Source organism: Rhinolophus sinicus, linkage group LG06 (assembly GCF_036562045.2).
Source record: "Rhinolophus sinicus isolate RSC01 linkage group LG06, ASM3656204v1, whole genome shotgun sequence".
NCBI lineage: Eukaryota > Metazoa > Chordata > Mammalia > Chiroptera > Rhinolophidae > Rhinolophus > Rhinolophus sinicus.
Window position 1 is genome coordinate 144,986,474 of NC_133756.1, and position 20,192 is coordinate 145,006,665.

General features: G+C 39.4%; 1 protein-coding gene across 16 annotated transcripts in view; it reads left to right on the forward strand.

Moving 5' to 3' along the window:
• The window catches only part of CD44 (CD44 molecule (IN blood group)), an 85,111-nt gene that overhangs the window by 39,908 nt on the left and 25,011 nt on the right, over positions 1-20,192 (forward strand). For 6 of the 16 annotated variants that reach the window (XM_019738555.2, XM_019738552.2, XM_019738553.2 and 3 more), the window contains exons 4-5: positions 5,235-5,306; positions 7,507-7,743. In XM_019738555.2, the coding sequence (XP_019594114.2) occupies positions 5,235-5,306; positions 7,507-7,743 (309 nt within the window). Of the gene's footprint in view, positions 1-5,234; positions 5,307-7,506; positions 7,744-15,418; positions 15,539-18,095; positions 18,210-18,672; positions 18,790-20,192 lie in introns of all 16 variants that reach the window. The other 10 variants (XM_019738545.2, XM_019738550.2, XM_019738549.2 and 7 more) reach the window with 6 other exon arrangements.

Here is a 20,192-nt window from a genome sequence, read left to right on the forward strand (position 1 = left end):
AAGGAATGAAGTTAGAGAGGTAAGCAGGCGCCAGATCACATAAGGCCTCCAAGGCCACAGTTAAGAGTTTGGATTTTGTTCTCTGTGTGATGGGAAGTCATTGCAGGATTTTGAATAGGGAAATGACATTAATCTAATGTTAGCTTTGGAGAACAAGCCAAATGGCTTAGCTCAGAGGTATTTATTATATGTTAGGGCTAGAGAGAAGGCTGGGAGGATATATGGTAGGTCTTTGACCTTGTTGAGTGTCCTTACCCAACAACTGAGAGCTTGACAGCTAGAGAATAAGGAAGCCAAGTTAAGATTTACGTGCTGGGCTGTTGGCCAGGCCCCCTCCCTGTCTAAGGGAGTTACTTCCAACTATTAGCCCAGAAACACATGCTTATAAGTCTAATTCAGGCCCCAGCAAAACTGAAGAATTCTATGCATCATTAAATCTTCAGGGTCTTTTGAGAGGGGTCAAACCCATAAATGGCAAGTTTTTGAATGCCAACAATCAAATGTCTCACTTCTCAAACTGGGTCTTCTGTTCCCCTTAAAGGTTTGAGATTCTATGAAGGGAAAGATGAAGCCATGTGGTAAACTTGACATGTCTTCCTGGCATGTCAGTTTTCCTTAAAGACAGGAAGGGGATGTTAAATCAGCTGGAAAGTGACTTAAGTTATTTTCTGTATAAGGCAAACATAGATATTATATGTGATAGTAGAATATAAACTCTGCATGGATTTTTTAAAGGTACTTTAAGGTAGGGATATCAAAGAAATTGTGAGATTACATCAGTAGTTTTAGGCTACGCTACTCAGCAATAGTTTTCAGAGTGGGAATTCAGAGGGTTTAGGAAAAAGAGAAAGTATCAGGGCTCATTAGTTAAAAATGGAGTGTGTGTGAAGCCAGTAAAGTATGTCAAATGTATGCAGGTCACTAAATCCATGAAGGGACACTTAAAATAAGGAGAATAAGGAGAAAACTGTAGGATGTTTACTGCTCCCTGTCATATGAACAAAGAACACAAATGGAGTTTGACCAAAAGGAGGAGAGTCCAATTCAGCCTACACCCTTATCCAGTTCCCACAGCCGTACCCAAAATGTCCATTCTAATGACACGATAATAAGAAAAACCACAGGCAAATAAACAGGAAATAGGCACAGAGCTACATGTGGTCTAGCTAGCTTGTCTTAGTGCCAGAACTCATGGAAAATTTGGGAAGACTTGGTGCTTTAGATGAAGGTGTTGGTCATGTGGAGAAGAGCTACCAACAGACTGCCTATCTTTCAATGTCTCTGAGTACTGCTTGTTGGGTCTCCCACTGAATCTTGTCGAGTGAATGTGTGCAATAAATTATGTTGTTGTCTATTCCCATTGTCTCACCTGTTTTACCTGTTGGAATCACTGGTTGGGAAGAATCTTTACTCAAAAAGGTAGAAGCTCACACTTTTGCTACCTGGAAATGAAGCCATCTAGGCAAGCTTCTACTGAGTTTGGGCCTATCTTCAGAGAAGGGAGTTAACAGTACTGATTAGCTTTCCTCTTCTTTGGGAGGGATAGTTCAGTTGAAAAGCTTGAGAAGTCTTGGGATTGTACTGTATACCAAAATAGCTATATTAAAATAGTGAAGTTTGAAGTGACATTTTTTTTCTTTCTCTTTTCCAGATTTACTCAATATGGATAGGCTGCTTTTATCAATTTTTTTAAGTTTTAAGAAGCATATTTATTTATCAGATATATGTGCTCAGTACTGTGCTGGGCAGAGTAGGGTGAGAAAGAACCGAGGGCCATATTTCTTATTTGGGGAGTTAATCTTGTTGAAGTATCAAGACAAAAAGTGAAGGAGCTTGAGAAGAATGTTTAGGGATAAATCAATTCTAAATATCTCGGTTTAGAGTCAGATGATAAGGGTGTTAGGTGAGCGACAGATCTTGATAATCTTGTACTCCATGCAAAAGATCTCATTGGAAAGATCCATGAATCGAATGTAGTCAGAGAACTACCAGCAGGACCCAGGGATATGGTCCCCCCACAAACTGGTTACAGGGACCAAAGCCAGCTCAATCTTAGCAGACAGCTTCTGTATGCTTACAATTTCAGCAATGCTTTTTTCAAACACAGCCTGTGGCTTACCAACAAAAATAAGGCAGACCCTGGAAAGGCTTTGTGCTTTTTATTGCCTCATCTCTCAACGGGAAGGCCCAGCCTGAGCCTGGTGTCTTCTGTGTTAACACAAAGAACTAACTCGAATTAGTTTATTTTTTAAGACTGCTTTGAATAACAGGTCTCAGTCTCTGTTTTTACTATTATTATTATTATTATTATTATTATTATTAGGTTCAGGTGCACAAACCAACATAACAGTTAGACATTTACACCCTTCACAAAGTGATAACCCCCTCTCCCAAGCTAGACTGCATCATTAACATTTTTCTTGGCAATTTTGGTACAGTGGATGCAAGGGGTGAGAGGCAGCCTGTCAGAAAGCTTACGTCTGAGTCTTTCTAACAAATCTTGGGGTTCAGGAAAACCGTACCAGGCCTGATTCTCCCAGTAGAGCAATTCTCATTAAACAGAATGAAAGGCTGTCTAATGAGGCCCTGTTCTCTGACATGGGAGCATGAATGTATTCATTGCACATTTGGGTCATCATCCATCTTAGTATGCATGCCAGATTTGATGTTCTTTATAAAAGTGAAGGTGAATTAGAGCATGAAGGGGGCCCATTTCAACAAATGCTCCAATCATTTACAACAGTGTCTTAATGTTTTTGACATCATACCCCCTTCTATTGCAACTTAACTTCTAGAAATTCCCAGTGCACTACTGTTCCCTGCAGTTGTGTTTGAATTTGGGGGAGATTCTTCCATCGCTGCCATTGGGAAGTCATCCTCCAAAGCCTGTTTCTGGGTATATGCAACAGGACAATATCAGAAGCATGTCACCAAGCAGGCCAGGTTCTGGTGGTGTCCCCAAAACAGACAAAGTAGATGATCTTTAAGATTGCCCATGTTGGCTATTTGCCTTGATTTTCAAATGAGGGATCCATTGGGAAAATTTTGGGGAAGCTGTAAAAAATCTAAAGAAATATTAATTATTGTTGTCCCCCATGGCGTTATGAATTCCTTAAAAGCAGGGACAGCAACATGTCCAATTTTTGCTCCTTTTGCATTATGTGATCTGTCGTATGTATTGAGTAAATCCTTAAAATGCTATGTCTGAAACTTCCTTTAATAATTTCTTATGGCATTGCCATTTAGGGTTTATCTAAATGTTGTTTGACCTGTTGATATTTGTAGACCATTTTGGGGGTTAACATCTTAGGGTGTTTTCTTTTTCTAGAAGAATGGAACATTTTTCTCCTTTTTTCATTCATTCAGCAAATATTTATTCAGTGCCTCTCTGTCCCCATCACACATAAATGTCCTGGCTAAGACAGATAAGGTTCCTACTCCTCTTGTGGAACTTACGTACTTCTATGGAGGTGGGTGGGAATCAGAGAGTAGGGTTTGGGAGATGTGTCATGAACAGCCATCAGGTAAAATGAAGATCATTTTAGAGAGTGGTAAGCCTGAGGAAGAAATGAGAGCAGATAATATATGATGCTGATGGGTGTAGGGGAGTGATGAGAGGCTGGTTTAGATTGGAAGCTGAGGAATGGCCTTACCAAGGAGGCGATGGTCTCTTTGAAGGATTTCTCTTCTAAGAAATCTTTTACTAAGACTTTGTAAGAATTGCTTTTCCTAAAACCTGCTCTTCTCCAGCTGAATATATAAAGCTGCCATTTAGTTTCACTACGAGGCCAAAGAAATTGACAGGTAAAGGGCATCCCCTTTATCTGTGGGAAAAGATGCTCTTAAGAACTGGGGAGCAGCCAAACCCTATTTTGTTCAACTTGTATTTTTATCCAATGTTATGACTACTCAGTGGTTTATGGCAAGACACTTAAAATACTTGTGATAAATAGACTTCCTTGTGATAACAATCTGTCTGCATCCATCCATCCATCCATCCATCCATCCATCCATCCCTTTCTTCCTTCTTTTTTGCCAAAGAACAACTTTGGGAGAAACCAACATAACAAATAAGTTGCCATTTTACATTAAAGTGGCGCGCACACACACACACACACACACACACACACAGTACAAAAGCTGTAATGCACAAATGGATCCAAATTTCCTATAATAGCAAATTCAATTTTAAGCTCTCTGAGTTTTTAGAGCTCAACACAGGTCTAGTTACCAAATAGAGAATTTGGACATGAATGGAACAGTTGGTTGAGACATTCTGCAGTCGTCTTTTAGGACTCAAGGGATGGCATGAACATGGAACTTTCAGGGCCTGTTTTCACAGGGCTTTACACAGTACTTCTCATGGGGCTGCTAGTAACATATGTGGGTGGTCGGACAGGCCCGAGGTACAGTCAGAAATATTTATTCCTGAAGAATGGGATGGAGAAGTAGATGATAAATGGAGGACAAGAGAAAAAGAAGCCAGAGATACCCACAGTGAGATATGCCAAACCAGTAGCCTGAGGAACTATTCTGGGCACCTAGATCAAAGGTAGACAACCCCAGAAACTACATGCCAAGAAGCATTCTATATGGAGCAGTTGCTTACGGAGATCAGTCAAATTAATAAAACATTAATACATTAACAAAAAGACTAACTATGAGTTTGTTTTAAAATTATCCTGTCAAGTTAATTCCTTGTTGATTATTTTAATCTTCAGATTCTCATGCTGTTCATATTGACAAACATTTTATTGTATTTGCCTGTTTTTTCATCATTATGTAGATTATGGGTATTACACATGATTTTCTCGTTATAGTTATACATTTCTTTAAAATTTTTTTTGCAACGTTCCTACATTACTTTTATAAGTTAAAAAATAAATTTCTAATGTGTGTTTCATTAGAGGAGGACCCTGTGTATCTTACTCACCATTGTACGCCTGGCCTTCCACAACACCTGATATAGAACATCTGTATTTGTTAATGGCTGAATTTGTTGGGGTGGGAAGAGGAAGAAGTAAGCTTCCAAACATGTAGGAAGCTAAATAAAAATCAAAAATGCATCACAAAGTTCAGAGAAGTTCCCAGGAGACCTAACTGAGTTTTAGAAAAAGAAAATTAATTGGGATAAGTTACAATAAAACTCCATGTTAATTAACTAATAGAGATGGGAATCAATTTTGCTCCTATTTGTTAGAGTTCTCATGTCTTTTTTCTTTTCTACCCCATAGCATCGGACAAAATGGAAGACTGTACATCAATCACAGACCTGCCCAATGCCTTTGATGGACCAATTACCATAAGTACGTATCTCTTCTAATCTTGATTGAGCTTCCCCACTCTTGGGGAAAGGATCAGGTGCACTTCTATGTTTTATACTTGAATAGAACAGCAGTCATTTCCCTAACACAAATGTCCCTAAGGCTAGGACTTTGGCCATGATTCTGTGTCCCTTCTTCTTTTCCTGCGATGGCTCGAGATGGCTATCTGGTTTACCCCAATACACTATTCCTCAAATTTCAGTCATTTGAAAACTACTTTCACTTTTTGGCATTTCTGTGTACACAGCACTATTATTGATATTTTTAATTTAATTAACCCCTTCTTTTCTGTTTAAAATACATTTGTTCTTTTTAAAAACTTCAAATGAAAAAGCCAGCATCCCTGGTCACAATTAGAAGGGAACCTTAAAAATAAATTTAAAGGCAGGGAAAATGAAATAATGTTCTTAAATGGTACCTGCTGAAGGCTCTGAGCTGTGTTCTCTCTTATAGAGGCGGATGAATAAGTGGTAAGGGAAGGGGTATTCCAGTCCCCCAGATGTTGTGTTTAATTTAACTGGAGTATTGAAAGAGAATTACAAAGTTTATGAACTTCCCGATATGTGAGTCAACATTATTTATACCATGTCCACCTAAAATCATTTTGATTATCCCCAAAAGTAGGCATCAGCACTGGAGCAAACAGAATCTCTCAACCAAATCTTTCAAATAGGTCAACCTATTAACTCTGATATTATTACCTCTGAACCTCATTTCTTTGAGAAGTATCGCAGTGTTGAGGAGGCCTGATTTCTGTCTCCTAAGAGCCAGATCCCTCAGTGTGCATAGGGACAGCGGTTTGGTGGCCAGGGGGTGAGACTCTTCCTGGGCCATACAAATCCCGCCCCCCACCAGTAGGTAGGACATTGGCCCTGGTCTGTGCTTTGCAAAAGGAAGTGGAGGCCTACAGTGTAAGATACGCGGTCTCAGTCAGGCCTGGTTTGAAATCCTAGTTCCTTAGCACCTGGATGAACTTAGAGGAATGACTTACTCTTTCTGAGCCTCAGTTTTCTCGTTTGGCTAATGGAACAACATATGAGATTTTTCATGATAACTAAGAAAGATAATGTCTAATGCATGCCTGGCCCATACAGTAGATGGTCAGTAAATGTTCCACTTTCTTGGTCCCCACAGATCTCTTCTAAAGTCCAGACCTGTGCAAGTTCGGTCATATTTCCTTACTAGATCCTTATCTGCAGACTATCAGGAGGTGATAGAGACTTCAGGATGATTTTAAATTCGTATTTTATTAATAGTTCTACTTGGGCAAGCTAGATAGGTAGACAAAAGGACTCGTTAGTCCTACAAATGCAATGCATAAAATCATTTCAGCTTAAAAAAACACTTGTTCGGTGGGGGGCCCAGACTTGAAGGACGCAAATACTTTTAGGGAAGAACAATGAATGAATTCATCCTTGCTTTTTCTCCTGTCCATTCTAGTCATTTGCTTGTTTAAACCAAAGATTTCAATCTTTATATACATCTGTGCTTCTTAATTTCAAGGTTGAATTTCAGAGAGGCTGCCAGAGGCTCTGTCAATATTTAGGTATGCTAATTTCTTAGCCAGGAGTAAAGGTTCACTTAAACTGACAAAATTTGGCTCTTAGGAAGAAAATCCAATTCTTCATGGATTTACAAATATATCTATCTAACAGCATTTTGTTTCCTACTTCAAATCCTATCTGGAAATAAGCAGAATTAATAGCAACAAAGTTTACACGTTCTTGAGAAGGAAGAGTAGGGTCCAGGAGGGAGATTTATCATGTATTGAGCACTGTCTATCCTTGGAATACTCTGCTCGCGCTTTACCTGCAATATCGTATAGTGCTCATAACAGAAGGTAGTATTATCTTCATTTTACAAACGACAAAACTGAAGCTCAGAGAATCACTTACCTTGTCTAGAGCCACACAGAACTGGAATTCAAACACAGAGACTCCCCAAACACTCCTTCTTTTCCCCTCCCCATTTCCAAAGTGTGTGTGTGGGCAGCAAAGGGTACTTTTCTCAGTCCTTCAGCCACTTATCCCCCCACTAGCTAGATAGTTAGGTGTTACTTTTCTTAAAGAAGAAAAGAAAAATAGCTTTGAAATCACTGTCTTCTGTGATAATCCCCACTCTTTTGTATACTCAGAAAACATCTGCTGTCAAGTTCTGAAAGTGCCTTCCTTCTTTCTCCCAGGTATTGTTAACCGTGATGGCAGCAGATATGTCCAGAAAGGAGAATACAGAACTAACCCAGCAGATATCAACGCGAGCAACTACACCAACTCTACTGAGGATGAACTTAGTGGCTACTCCAGTGAAAAAAGCCCTTCAATAGATTACATCTTCCACACCGACCTTACAACTGCACACCCGACCCAAGGAAAAGACCGTCCCTGGGTGTCCGGCATCCCAGAGAAAACCCCCACTACCAGTAAGCAGAATGAATCACTGTGCTTTCCAATCGCGATTCTTTTGCAAAAACATCTCTGATCTTCTTGAGTGCTACGCACGCATATGTTGGTGGTCTCCTGTCTCTGGAAGTTGGTGACATCATTTCGGGAGGTGGGCTGTGTGGTTGTCAGTGCCCTGTGTGCATAGAGTGAGAGTCAATGGTTTTTTGGGGTTTTTTTGTTTTGTTTGTTTTTCCATCTGCCACCCTGTCTTTCTTACCTGGGGATAAGAAGTGCCATATCGAAAGATTTTTTGAACTTACCTTGTTCTCTTGTCTCAGGGACGTGGTGACCATTCAAGCCTGATACTGAAGCTATTTTTATTTTTGCATGTTTCCTTCTGGCTCTTCTCTACCTCTGGATAGGGTTGTTTTCATAAGTTGGGATCACAGCAGATGAAGACCATTCTATCTGCTCCTTTTTATCACTTAGTTTTATATTTTTATACTTTAACCTGATTTATCCTCATGTTATTGATTGTATAATATTCAGTCATATTCATTACCCATGATGTATTGAACAATTCCTTTGTTTTTGGTCCAAGGAAACATACCTGAAGGAATTATCTGACCAAATTAAATCTGCTTGAGAATTTTATATTTTAGCCTGTAGGGGAAGGCTCTTAATACTCGCTTGGTTTGTGTGGGTCATTCATTACCTTGGGACAGCAAGAGTGGAAATATGTAAACATTACCTTCGATTTCTTTGGGTTTTGGCTTCGCTTTCATTGGAAAATGATTACATCTCTGTCTTGTCTCCTTTGTTTCCCTCTTTGCCTTTTCCCCAAGGTTTGTTTTAAAACATGTTTCCAGGTTGTCTGTGTTCCTTCTGTGGAGGATTATTCAAACTCAAAGAGGGCATCTGCCGCTTGTGCGGCTTTCCTGGTGTGGTGTGGGCTTGCGCTTTTGCTGGCTCTGGCTCTGGGGGGGGGTGGGGTGGTGACTGTGCTCTCCGAAGAGTGTGGCAGAAATTGACCGGTTTGTGAAAGCTCAAGATAGGAACCTTTTATATTCCTCGTCACCCAGAAGCGAAGGAAACCTCCCGAGCTTGATGATTTCATGTAAGGTTACTTGATAATCAGTGATTTAACTTTTTTATTAGCAGCTTGCCAAGGGGATGGTACAGATAGGCTTGGAGTTGTGGTCATTCTCCACAGGTTCTTTGAAGCATTTCAAAAAGCAGATACTATCACAGTGCCCAGCTTTCCCAATCATTGGCTCTCTAGAGCCAACTACTTGTAACTTTATTGTCTGTAATCCCACGGACAATCCTTGCTGAGAGACGCTTCTGCAAACCAGGCTGGCAGTGTTGTTGGCTACGTGTTGCTTCTTGAGTACCCTGCCTTTTAAAAGTAGTATGTTGAAGATGCTTATCGTCAGGGCATGCAATTTTGTCAGACGTTAGCAGACAATAATAGTTGTCTCAGTGGGAAGCAGATCAGATCTACCCTAAAAGACTATTTCCCACCAAAGAAGAAAATCGTGATGTTAACACAGAAGCTGCTAAGAGCTTGTATAAAACAATGTTTCACATATGCTTTAGGAAGGACAAATAGCACGTCTTATGTACATTTATAGCACCTCTTTTAAGGACTGCACCTTGCCTACCTGTTAGTTAGTCAGCAAACATATTTTGAGATCTACCACATACCAGGCCTATTCTAATGCTTAGGGCCCAGTGGGAAGCACCATTAAAAAGTGATACTCAAGAGAGGTAAGGATTAGGAAGCTAGTCATTCATCCAACTGATATTTGAGGTCTACTGTGTGGCAGATGTTGCTCTAGATACTGAGGACTCAGAGTTGGACCTACCTTCCCGGAGTCTAGACATCGTACAGAAATCAAGGAAGAGGAGAGTTATGAGGTTTCATTGAAACACAGTTCAGGATTTGGGTTGAGAAAAGAACTGTGCTTTCCTCTTTCCAGAGGACTTAGCTAAATTTCTTCTAGTAGTTAAGGAAGAGAGGGACTCGTTTGTCCACTAGAGTGAGTCCAGGGCTAACCCGAGAGATACTGAAGTGCTATAGGATCCAATTAGGCCAACGGCAACTCCAGATAAATCAATGCAGGCAAAGAAGGGCGTCAAAGGAAGCAATCAGGTGGAAACTTGAAAGTAGCGTGTGGTGTGCTAGAAAAAGTTAGCACTGGTAAGTTTTTGAACAGACCATATTTTCTAACCCAGTGAGGAGATTCTCAAAACCTCGTGGCTGTTGGACTGAGAGTTGGGACTTGGTGAGAGGGAGTGTTTGAAAATCCTAACGTATGTGGGAGGGCAGAGGTCAAGAGGAAAACTGGCTGAGTACCAAAAATTGCTCTTTGGCTTCGGTGGCTTGTTCCTTCCTTAAGGGTCCGTAGTGGGTGGCAATGGGGAGAGCCAATAAGAACCATCTGCGGAAGTTTTGACTTCCAACAGGCTTTTTATTTTAAGTGTTATTTTTGGAAGATCCCTCCTGGAGGCGTGTCTCAGACTCTTTCCGATCTAAAATTTTCTGGAATCCAGAAACCTAAACTAATTCAGGAAGCAGCTCCTGCCTGGGAATACTCTATTTCCTTGTGTTCTGGGTGTCAAAGAAACCGGTTTTTGTTTTTATGGTGTGTGTGTTTTTTTGTCTGGCATGGTCTACTTGGGTGGGGAAAATTGGAAACTCTGCTGGCTAGGCTGTAGCTTTTTCCATTTTCCCAAAATCTCATGCAACTCCTTTAGGGAAGACAGAAATACTGCCAATTTCTATCTTGTTCTTATATGTTTATTTCTTGTTGTTCTCTTTCTGGTGTGTTATAGGGGAGGGTGGCAGGAGCTATGCATCTTTAATAAGTTTCTGAGGTTAGAATGGGGTGTCTGCGAATTTTCCAGTGGATGCTCAGGTTTATCTCAGGGCATCACTGGTGAAATTGGCTCCTATCTCTCTTCTCTCTAATTCTGAGCAAATGCTTCCTTTGTAGCATAAAACATATTGTGCCGGTGGTTGACGTCTGGTGTGTATAGAGTCCAAGTTGTTAAGCTGGACTTTGTGGACTTGCCGGAGGTTCAATGACAGGCCATAAGGTATACAAGACCACCTGAAATAACACGCAAAATTTTGAGAATGTGTATGTGAAGCATCACGTTTTTGAGGAGACGCCATCACTTTTATCAGATTTTCAAAGGGATGTGTGACTCAAAACGGTTTTTAAAACTCACAAGTGCTTTTGATGTTTCCCCTGATGATCTTTGCCATTCTTCTTCTATAGGGAAACATTCTGGACTCAGTCCGACTCGAGAGTCAAATGAGAGATTTCAAATTGTAAAATATTGCTGGTTATCCTTTCTCTAATTTGAACAGAGTCCAGAACTTCTCTAACTTGAGCAGTTTTGTTTCTTTTCCAGAAACACATTCTGAATTAGAATTAAAAGTGACAGAAAGTGATAGATCGGTACTTGAGAAAGCTTTACCTGATTTCAACATGTTGAACACACACCCTTTGCAAAGTTCCTGTTTAAGTATAAATCTTGACTTGAGAGTAATAAGTGTGAGTGGAGATTTGAAATGCCAGTTGTTGTCACAAGCTACCTGGATAAAATGAGAGACCCAGAAGATACAGGCAAGCACCTCTAAAGTTACCTCAAAATAAATGAGCGAAAGCAACTTTATGAAATGCTGTGCTAAAGACCTTCAGTTCACAGCTGAGTCACCCAGTCGAGTGAATATAAAATCTCTTTCCATCATAGGTCATTAAGTTGCTACTTGATTTTGCTCTGAGCCTTGTGTTCAGGGGACCCTGTTTGAAGAATGAGTAGCACTGAATTGATACCCATACAGAATTCGCACTTCTGATGTTATCCTAAGATTCTAGGAGACTTTAGGAGAGTGGAAAGATAAAACCAGGCCTCAATCCTTCTTTTCTAATCTTCATTCTATAATAGATACGGACATTCTATATAGACAGTACTGAGTGTAAAGGTTTTGTAGAAAGATCTCACTAAACAATATTTTCATAATTGATTCCATTACTTCAACTGTGCACTCAAACAGCCATGCAGCAGCTCAGGAACAAATTAATTGGATATGGTCCTGGTTTGATAATGCACAGCTTAGAACTCAGGATTACACAATAGCAACCACAGGTAAACTGTTATGTCTTCTGCTTATTTGTTGTCCTATGCCAAGTCTTTTAGTGTTTGGGAAAAGGACATCCATTATCATTTTCTACTGATGCTCTGTCAGCACTGTTAATGAGAACAGGCTCTGGTACCATTTCATTTATCAGAGAGGCCTATGGATCTGGGGATACAACTGGATACTCCTAAATGTCCTACTTGTTTTCCTTTTAGAAATGTGCTAGAATCAGAAATATTTTTTTTCCTTTAGGGGCTTCCGTTAGGAGATTCATTCAGAACAAGTCCTCTGGAAAGAAGTCTATTGGAAAAAAGCATGCTCCTACTCTTCCTGCTAATTATTACAGTCAATAATAATGGAGGGAAATATTGATTTACAGATGGAAAATGTAGGCCCTGGACACTTGTTTGGACGTCTGAAACCTGAACTACAAAGTGTAGGAAGAAAGCTGTTGCTTTACATCAGAGTCTAGGCCTTTGACAAGCTCCCTGGATCTTTGACTATTAACCCTGAGTTCCTGCAAAGTCTTTTGACTTGAGAGCTTTTGTGGGAAAAGATTCAGAGTCTATAACAATGGCGGATTACAAGCATACGAGTATCTTCATTTATTAACTTTCGTTGATGGAGGATATGGTCATTTTTCAAAACAATTAGGCATGTTTTTGACAGAAGAAGAGTAATAAAATGGTCCATTACATTTGCTTCACTTGTAAGACATTGAATAAACTATATTCTTTATTTCAACAAATACTCAAGTAAGGAAAACAGTGCTGATGTTATGAGTCCATATCATAGCGATTAAGATAATTCTGCAGAGAGACAGAGAGAGAGGAAGGAAGATAGGGAGGGAAGGAGGGATGAAAGGATGGAAGGAGGAAGGGAGGGAAAGAGATACTGCAGAATAAAGAATATGCTGTTTTTAAATGTTTGCAATGTTTATCTTCATAGGACAAACATTGTGAAAGAAACAATCTTGTCAGTGTCGCATCTTGGGTCATTTCTGGGCTTTCTTGATAGCTGAAAAAAAATGAATATAATTCACCATACTTTTGTATTTTGGGATTTAATGAGGATATTGGTCTCTCTGCTTGAACTTTTTTCAGTTTTTCGTCTATTATCCGATATTCTTCTGATGCACATCTTGGTTACAGAAATGGCCATCTTTAGAAGTTTTCAAATCAGGACTCTTGTTTTTGGTCTTATTAGTGAGATCATTGGGTCACTTTACCTTGGCCTGTCTTTCCTAATTGCTTATTCTATTTTCAAAAGCTGGCACTCAAAATGTCCTATTCTGCTTTGTAAAATACAGTGTTGATCTAAAAAGTGATCGTGGGAAAGGCTGGTGGATGATTTGGACTCTAAATGGAAAAAAGTGGAAAGGCATTTGTTTCCACGTTTCATGTCATATGTCGTTCTTCATGTGTTTGGGATTGCTGGGATTATGTGTCTGGGACTGCTTGCAGAAATATCATATCCTAAATTCTTGGAGGATGATATTGGTTGGCCAAGATAGAGTGTGTAGAAGATGAAGAGCTAGGATTCTGAAGAACTGGGTTTTATTATCATGGACTCTCAATTTGGAGAGGATCTTAAATGGTCTAGTACATTTCACACTCTTAATCATTTAATCTCTTACACGTCTTTCCTCCTACATGATCTTTCTGATGGAGAATATAATACTTTATGAAGAAGCTTGTTGTTGGATAGTTTGGGTTATTACCTTTTTAAATCCAACATTTGGAAAAATAAGTCATCTTGCTGAAATTCTTACTACAGGCCCCAATTTGGCCTTTTGGGAGCACACAAATCTAATTCCTCTTTTACATTATAGTCTTTCAAAGTTCAAAGACAGCTTTCATACTCCCCTTGCGACCTCTCTGTTGTTTAGCTTTCTGACTTCAGACCGGGCAAGTTCCAGCACAATGTTTTTATGTTTAAGGTAAGCAGCATGAACCAGATAATATTTAAGGTCTTTCCATCTCTGACATTCTATGAACTCCAGTTTGGGCCTCCAAAAGAAATGGAACTTCTGCACTTTTCCCCTTTCTTTATGCCATCTATATCCAGTATAGATGACTCTCTTGAGTAGTAAAACTGTAAAAGCATATACAGCATTATTTCTTCAGAACTGATTATTAATCTATCAACAATCAATTCAATAATGGTTACAATGGCTTGATGAGCACTAGTGGTACAAGTCCCAAAACAGCAATCAAGAGGAGAGAATCTCAGGGTTGGTTTTCATGGTTGATTCAATCACCAGAGGTCAAGAACCCTCTTCACATAACAACAATAATGGCTGGTAATGAGTTATTATTATCTCATGTCGTATGTTTTCTTGACAGTCTTCAATAATTCTCATTGACCTTGGGGATACTGTCAAAGTCTAAAGGCCATTCTAGTTTCACAAATATGTGTGATGACTTCTGAAAGATCATGAAGTCTGGGATCTATGTGTTTCATTTGATAGCACCATTAAACATATTTCCTCTTCCTACCCTATAGAATGACTATAGCCTGGGAGGAGGCTAATAAGGGGATTGGAAAAGGGGCCAGGTCTTTCTTGATGACAGAACAAAATTTTGACTCTGAAAAGTATTCTAAGATGACCAAAGTCATAGGAAATTTTTAACTTTTCATGAGAAAATAAAATAGCATAGCGGGAGCTAACAAAATTTAGAAAATCTCTCAGTGGAACTATTCTTGGGGTAGATACTAACAGTGTGAAAAGACAGATGGTCATTCCAGAAGGTAGCATGAATCTCATTCAAAACGTAGGAAATGCCTTTTCAGTAAAGAGATGTCTTCCATGGTAACCATTGAGAAGAGCTGGAGAGTTTCCTCCTTTCTTGTGATTGCATCGAAAATGGAAGAAGTGAGACTTTCTCCTAATCTTGGCTACAGCCCACTTTAGTTAACCAAAAGAGTTGACTAATAAATGCCAGGCATGACTTCTCTGTTTATTGATTAATTTTTTATTTTGGTATATGCTAAAGTATTAATATTGTTGAGAACTGCAGTGTAGCTTTCATTTACATTCACACAATAGATAGCAATCTGATACTAGAGAAGATCAAAAAATGAATTAGCAAATTGTGAATACAACTATGAAATTGTAAAAATGACTGACATGTATTTAGATTCCAAGATTTTTCTGAGGGTAGCTTGACAAAACAAATAGTCACATGTGAAAACTTTCCATTCTATTCTAGATGTCCTAGCTTTAATGTTTAATAAGTGAATAAGTGTATCTAAAAGTATGGAGGAGTGTTTACTGATCTTTTTTTCTTTTACTTTTCTACTTGGATTATGTCTATATTTATTCTTTTAACTTCCTTAAAGAGAATTGTTCAGCTGCAAAGATCACAGCCAATTGTTTTTAGATCTACAAATTAGCTTCAGACACCAAGATATAAGAATTGGGGGCGTACACATCAAATGTTTCACTTTCTTCTTGTAATCTTGGGAATTTCATTACACATTCTGTTCCTGGTTTTCTTCCTATGTCAAATGGGTTGCTTGGCATCCAGCTCAGCTACTAACGCAAGTCACCACAACAGGTATGGATTCAAATCTCATCTCAGCAGGCTGGGAGCCAACTGAAGAAGATGAAAGAGACAAACACCCCATTCATTCTGGATCAGGCATTGATGATGATGAAGATTTTATCTCCAGCACCAGTAAGAATAATCAATTACAGTAGAACCATTTATGCAAGGCTTACCAATTTATCAGAGTGACGCCCAACAGTATTTATCCTGGGAAATAATATGAAAAATGAGCACAAGCCTATGATCATACCTTAGTTATATACCTTGATGAGATTATGAAGGAAGACATAGGTTTTGTTTTAATGGAAGCCAAAACATTTGAAGAAGAAATGGGAAAAGTATCTTTTATAAAATTCTTAATGCCTCATACTCTTCCTATTTTGTCCGTTTGTGTGGTCTGCTGCTACAGATTCTCTTTGATCTGCTGAGCTTTGTCAGAGGACGCCATAGTAAGACATTACAACAAATATTCATTGTGCCTATTGCGTTAGGTGCTGGGAACACAAAGATGAAAAAAGCCAGAGCTCTTGCCTTCAAGGGACTCACGGCCTATGGAAGCAACGGACTTGAGGATGTGATTTGGAGGATATTAATTAAAAGCAGATGATCCTAAATGGAAGATTAGAATGCCCTAGAAAGGCTTAAAATATGGGAACTAGAACTTCTCAAGAATTGTCTTAATCAAAACCTGGTTGAGGTCAAGGAACAAACCTAGAGTTTTAACAAACAAATCAGGCACCAATATAACACAAAGACATTGAAGCAAAGGGCAAATGTTAGCCGAGATATAACAAAATAGTACCAATTATTAAAAACAAATAGTGAAACCACTGCATAATAGTCTCAACACTTGTGACAATTATAAAACTTTTTGAGAACAGAGATGGAAATTGAGCTGAAAAAAATGTTCTCAAAAAGAAAACATGCAGAGATTGGTCTAATAGTCTACCAAATGACTGAGTTTCCTATTCATACCTGTAATGATCAAAGATATTGCTGAACAGAGATAAAAATCCTGAACCCGATGCCATCACAGCTCTGCTTCTCCTCAAAGTATATTTTCCTCAAAGTATATTTGGAGTATTACATGAGCTTTCCTGAGTCACTGGTGTTCTGTCCGTCCAGTTGAAACCTCAAAGTATTGTCTCCAAATGGACAGAACCCAGGGAGGGAGAAATGGAAAAAAAAAAAAAGCTTAGGCCTTGAAGGCATCTAAGTATATGGCATTGATCGGACAAATACTTGAAATGAACTAGATGCTTTACATCTAAGTGGTATATTTCTTAGCTTGGACACCTCTGCGGAGCTTAATCTATAGAAATGGAAACTCTTTCTAGTAACTTCTGAAAGAAAAGCGAATAACTGAAAACATTGGAGCTTTATTATTACACTGGCTCTTGGGTTCAGGATGTGATCCCCTCTTCCACGTGGGGCTATCAGTGAGGATGGTGTCTTGATAGTTGAGAAACTAAACTCTCTCGGGTGGCAACCTAAACAGAGCAACTTGAAAACAAATTGTACGATCACACTCCAGGGGAAAACTTCCCTTGGTATTTTTCATCTCTATGGCATCTTTTCCAATTTCAGTTCACTTTTCTGGTTGGCAGCTATGCACCTAATTTAGCAGGATGCCCTCTGTCTTCTGAAGGGTGTGAAAACTGCCACTTTTTCACACTTATTGCAAATGTGGTCAATGATTTTAAACCCGGTTTTCTTGTGAAATAGAGATGATAGTATTGTAGTTCTGAAAAAGCGTTTTGCGTTTTTGGGGGGTATCAAAACAAAGTTTTAAAGAATTAGGATGGATTTGCAAATTACCTTTTCACAAAAAAACATTGATTCTGATTTTGTCATGATCCTTCTGTCAGGTGTGTCGCCTATTCTAGCTCTATCATTTTCGGTGACAGTATCAGGGCACTGGTAGATGTATGCCTCTTCTTTTTCCCCTGGTGGCTGCTGTGATGGTGGTTGGTTACCTATGGTGTTTTCCTACTGAATGTACGCATCTGGTTTTCCTTTCACTGGCTACAAATGGCTTGCATGTGAAATGCTTTGTATTTGATGAGCATACCTTAGGTATTTGAATAACATCCAGAAGTGTATAGCTAAATCCTACGGCTGTTGTAGGTAGATGTCCTTTCTTAGAATCACCTGTAAGAAAGCTCTGGCTGCTCGGGCTGCTCCTTTCCCCCATCAAAACTGGTAATGAAATAAAGTGATTATCAAGGTATAACTTTCAGGTATCTGCCTCTTCGTCCAGTGGATCAACGCGTAGCACACTTGCCAGCGATGTGAACTCCTTGCGCTTTCAAGTTCCAAGGCTGTTCCAGACTGCATGGATGGGCCAAGCTCTGCCGTCTTTGGTTAACCTCGGTGGAGGGCTGGTGTTTTCAAAGCTGTTCCTCTTCCTACTGCAGCTTCTTTTACTGCTTTCTCCAGAAGATCTCATGTTCTGACTCCAGCGTATTCTATGACAGAATGCAAAGGACACTGACATGCTTACTGATATGACTGAATCCAGCTAAAGGCACTCTCTGCTTTCCCTCCACTTCCACTCAGCCATCTATACAACCTAGTATAGATGATTTACTATAGTATAGCCTAAAGAAGGGGAAAATGTGCAAAACAGGTGATGAAGGCTCAAGAAATAACATTTTCTTAATGACTCCAATCATCATTGTCACAGTTTCAACCACACGACGGGTTTTTGGCTACCCCAGCCCGAATGAGGATTTGCAGCAATGGAGCCCAGACGGTTTAAATCCAGAAATATTACTTCAGACAACTGCAAGGATGACGGGTAATGGGATATGCATTCTTAATTAAAGATTTTTTTCCCTCAAAGTCCATGATGCTGCAAATTGTCAAGATACAGTGGGAAATTTAGGTAATATCTCATCACAGATTCTTAGTAAACTTTTCATGAGGATACTCAGTTGAACTTAGTGGTCCTTCATAAGTCATCCCATCTTCGCACAAGAATTTTATGCTGCATCATTACACAAATGAATATGTTAAAATGGTTTGTGGTGTTGCCCTTGAGAAAGTGGAATAACAAACAGGTCGTCACTAAGAAATTCCATGCCTGTTGGTTTTCTCTTGGGAGGAATTATTGAAGTTCCTCAAAAGTGTTGAGAGCAAATGATCAGAGATACTATTTAGGCATAGAACCACTAAATAGCATACACTTTAATGGAAGAACAGAACCATCAAAGGTTGGTTGATTAAAAGTCACAGCGTATATATACCCATCGTCACAACAGATGTGGACAGAAGTAGCACCAGCGATTATGCAGCAGGCTGGACCCAGGAACCACACTCTCCTCTCATTCACCACGAGCATCCCGAGGAAGAGGAAACTCCGCATTCTGCAAGCACAAGTAAGAAGGATGGTGGTCAGCAGCTCTGGGTTAGATGAGTTAGTGAAGTCCTTCCAAAGAATAGGGAAGACTCTTTTTTAGACATTGGCCACATCTTCTATTTTCACACAGCAAATTTTTTTTAATCCCCAGAACATGAAAAGCTGCCAAATCGGCACACAATTTTTAGAAATCGAAAAAAAAAAAAAATGCTACCTTGTCAGGTTGCCCCCCAAAGCCAAAATGTTTAACAATGTTTAGAAAGTGAAATTGTAAAAAGATCTGAGATACAGTTTTTGTGTTAAAGATTCATAGAGGTTCCACTTGAGTGTTCGTGGAAATGTAGAATGAAGAATGTGTTCTTTGGGTGCTGGGTAGTTGTGTCTGGAAAGAAGGCTTGACTAGTGCAATGACCTTTGGAACCCTCATTTTCTATGAAGATCTTTGATGAATCCAGTTTCTTCTGCATATTCTGTGTCTCACTGCATTGCAGAAAGGCATCTCTTATACTCTTTAGAGGAAAGTCAATAGCTCAGCTGGTCTATATGCAAATTCTATGACTGTTCTTTTTCTGTTTTTAAGCCAAGGACAGCTTGGGGGAGGCTTTGATGCTGCTTTTTCTATTTATGTGCAAACATCTCAGGTTTTCCAAAATAGTCTCAATTCTCACTGCTGGACTATGAGGATAGGACAAAAAAAGTAAGAAATATATACTCTCCTTTGATCTATTTCTCAGAGAGATGCCTATCGTGTTTGGAATAAAAGAAGCTTTAAGTTAGGATAACAACGTGTAGCATTTTTAAAACTAGGGCTCAACCATTATTCTCATAGTCTTGTATACTCCTAAAGCAAAAATGTAAGAAACAGCCACATGGAAGCCAAAGGGAGACCCCAAAGGAATTTGGGAATCCATGGTTTGAGGGATGTCTTCAGACAACAAAAGAAACATTTGCGCTATCAGCTGAGGCATAGGTTAATAAGTCCTAGGCATTGTACGGAATACTTCCAACAGGCCTATGTGTCACTACTTTCCCCAGTAGATTTGCTATGCGCATGAGGATTATGGGCTGAGGTAACAATAGTCTTCTGACACAGGAAAGAAATACAAAGCATAAGTCTCCTCAGAATGCCCTCTTTCTTCTGAGCATCTTGGCATTCTGTACCAATCCTCTTTGGACCCAACACTATAATTCGGAAATTATTTAAGACAGTTTGTACTTAAAAAGCAGAAAGATACTTAAGAGGCTTGGAATTAATGAGTCTCTTGTCTAAAGGTGGTGGTAGGGGGTATCATTAGTGATGGGTAGTTGATAAACCAGACATAAACAGAACCTAAGAGAAGGAAAGCAGCACCAGCGTCAACAATTCTCCTATCAGCACTTCCAAAACATAAAGAGATTCTGGTTGGTGACCTCTGGCTTTAT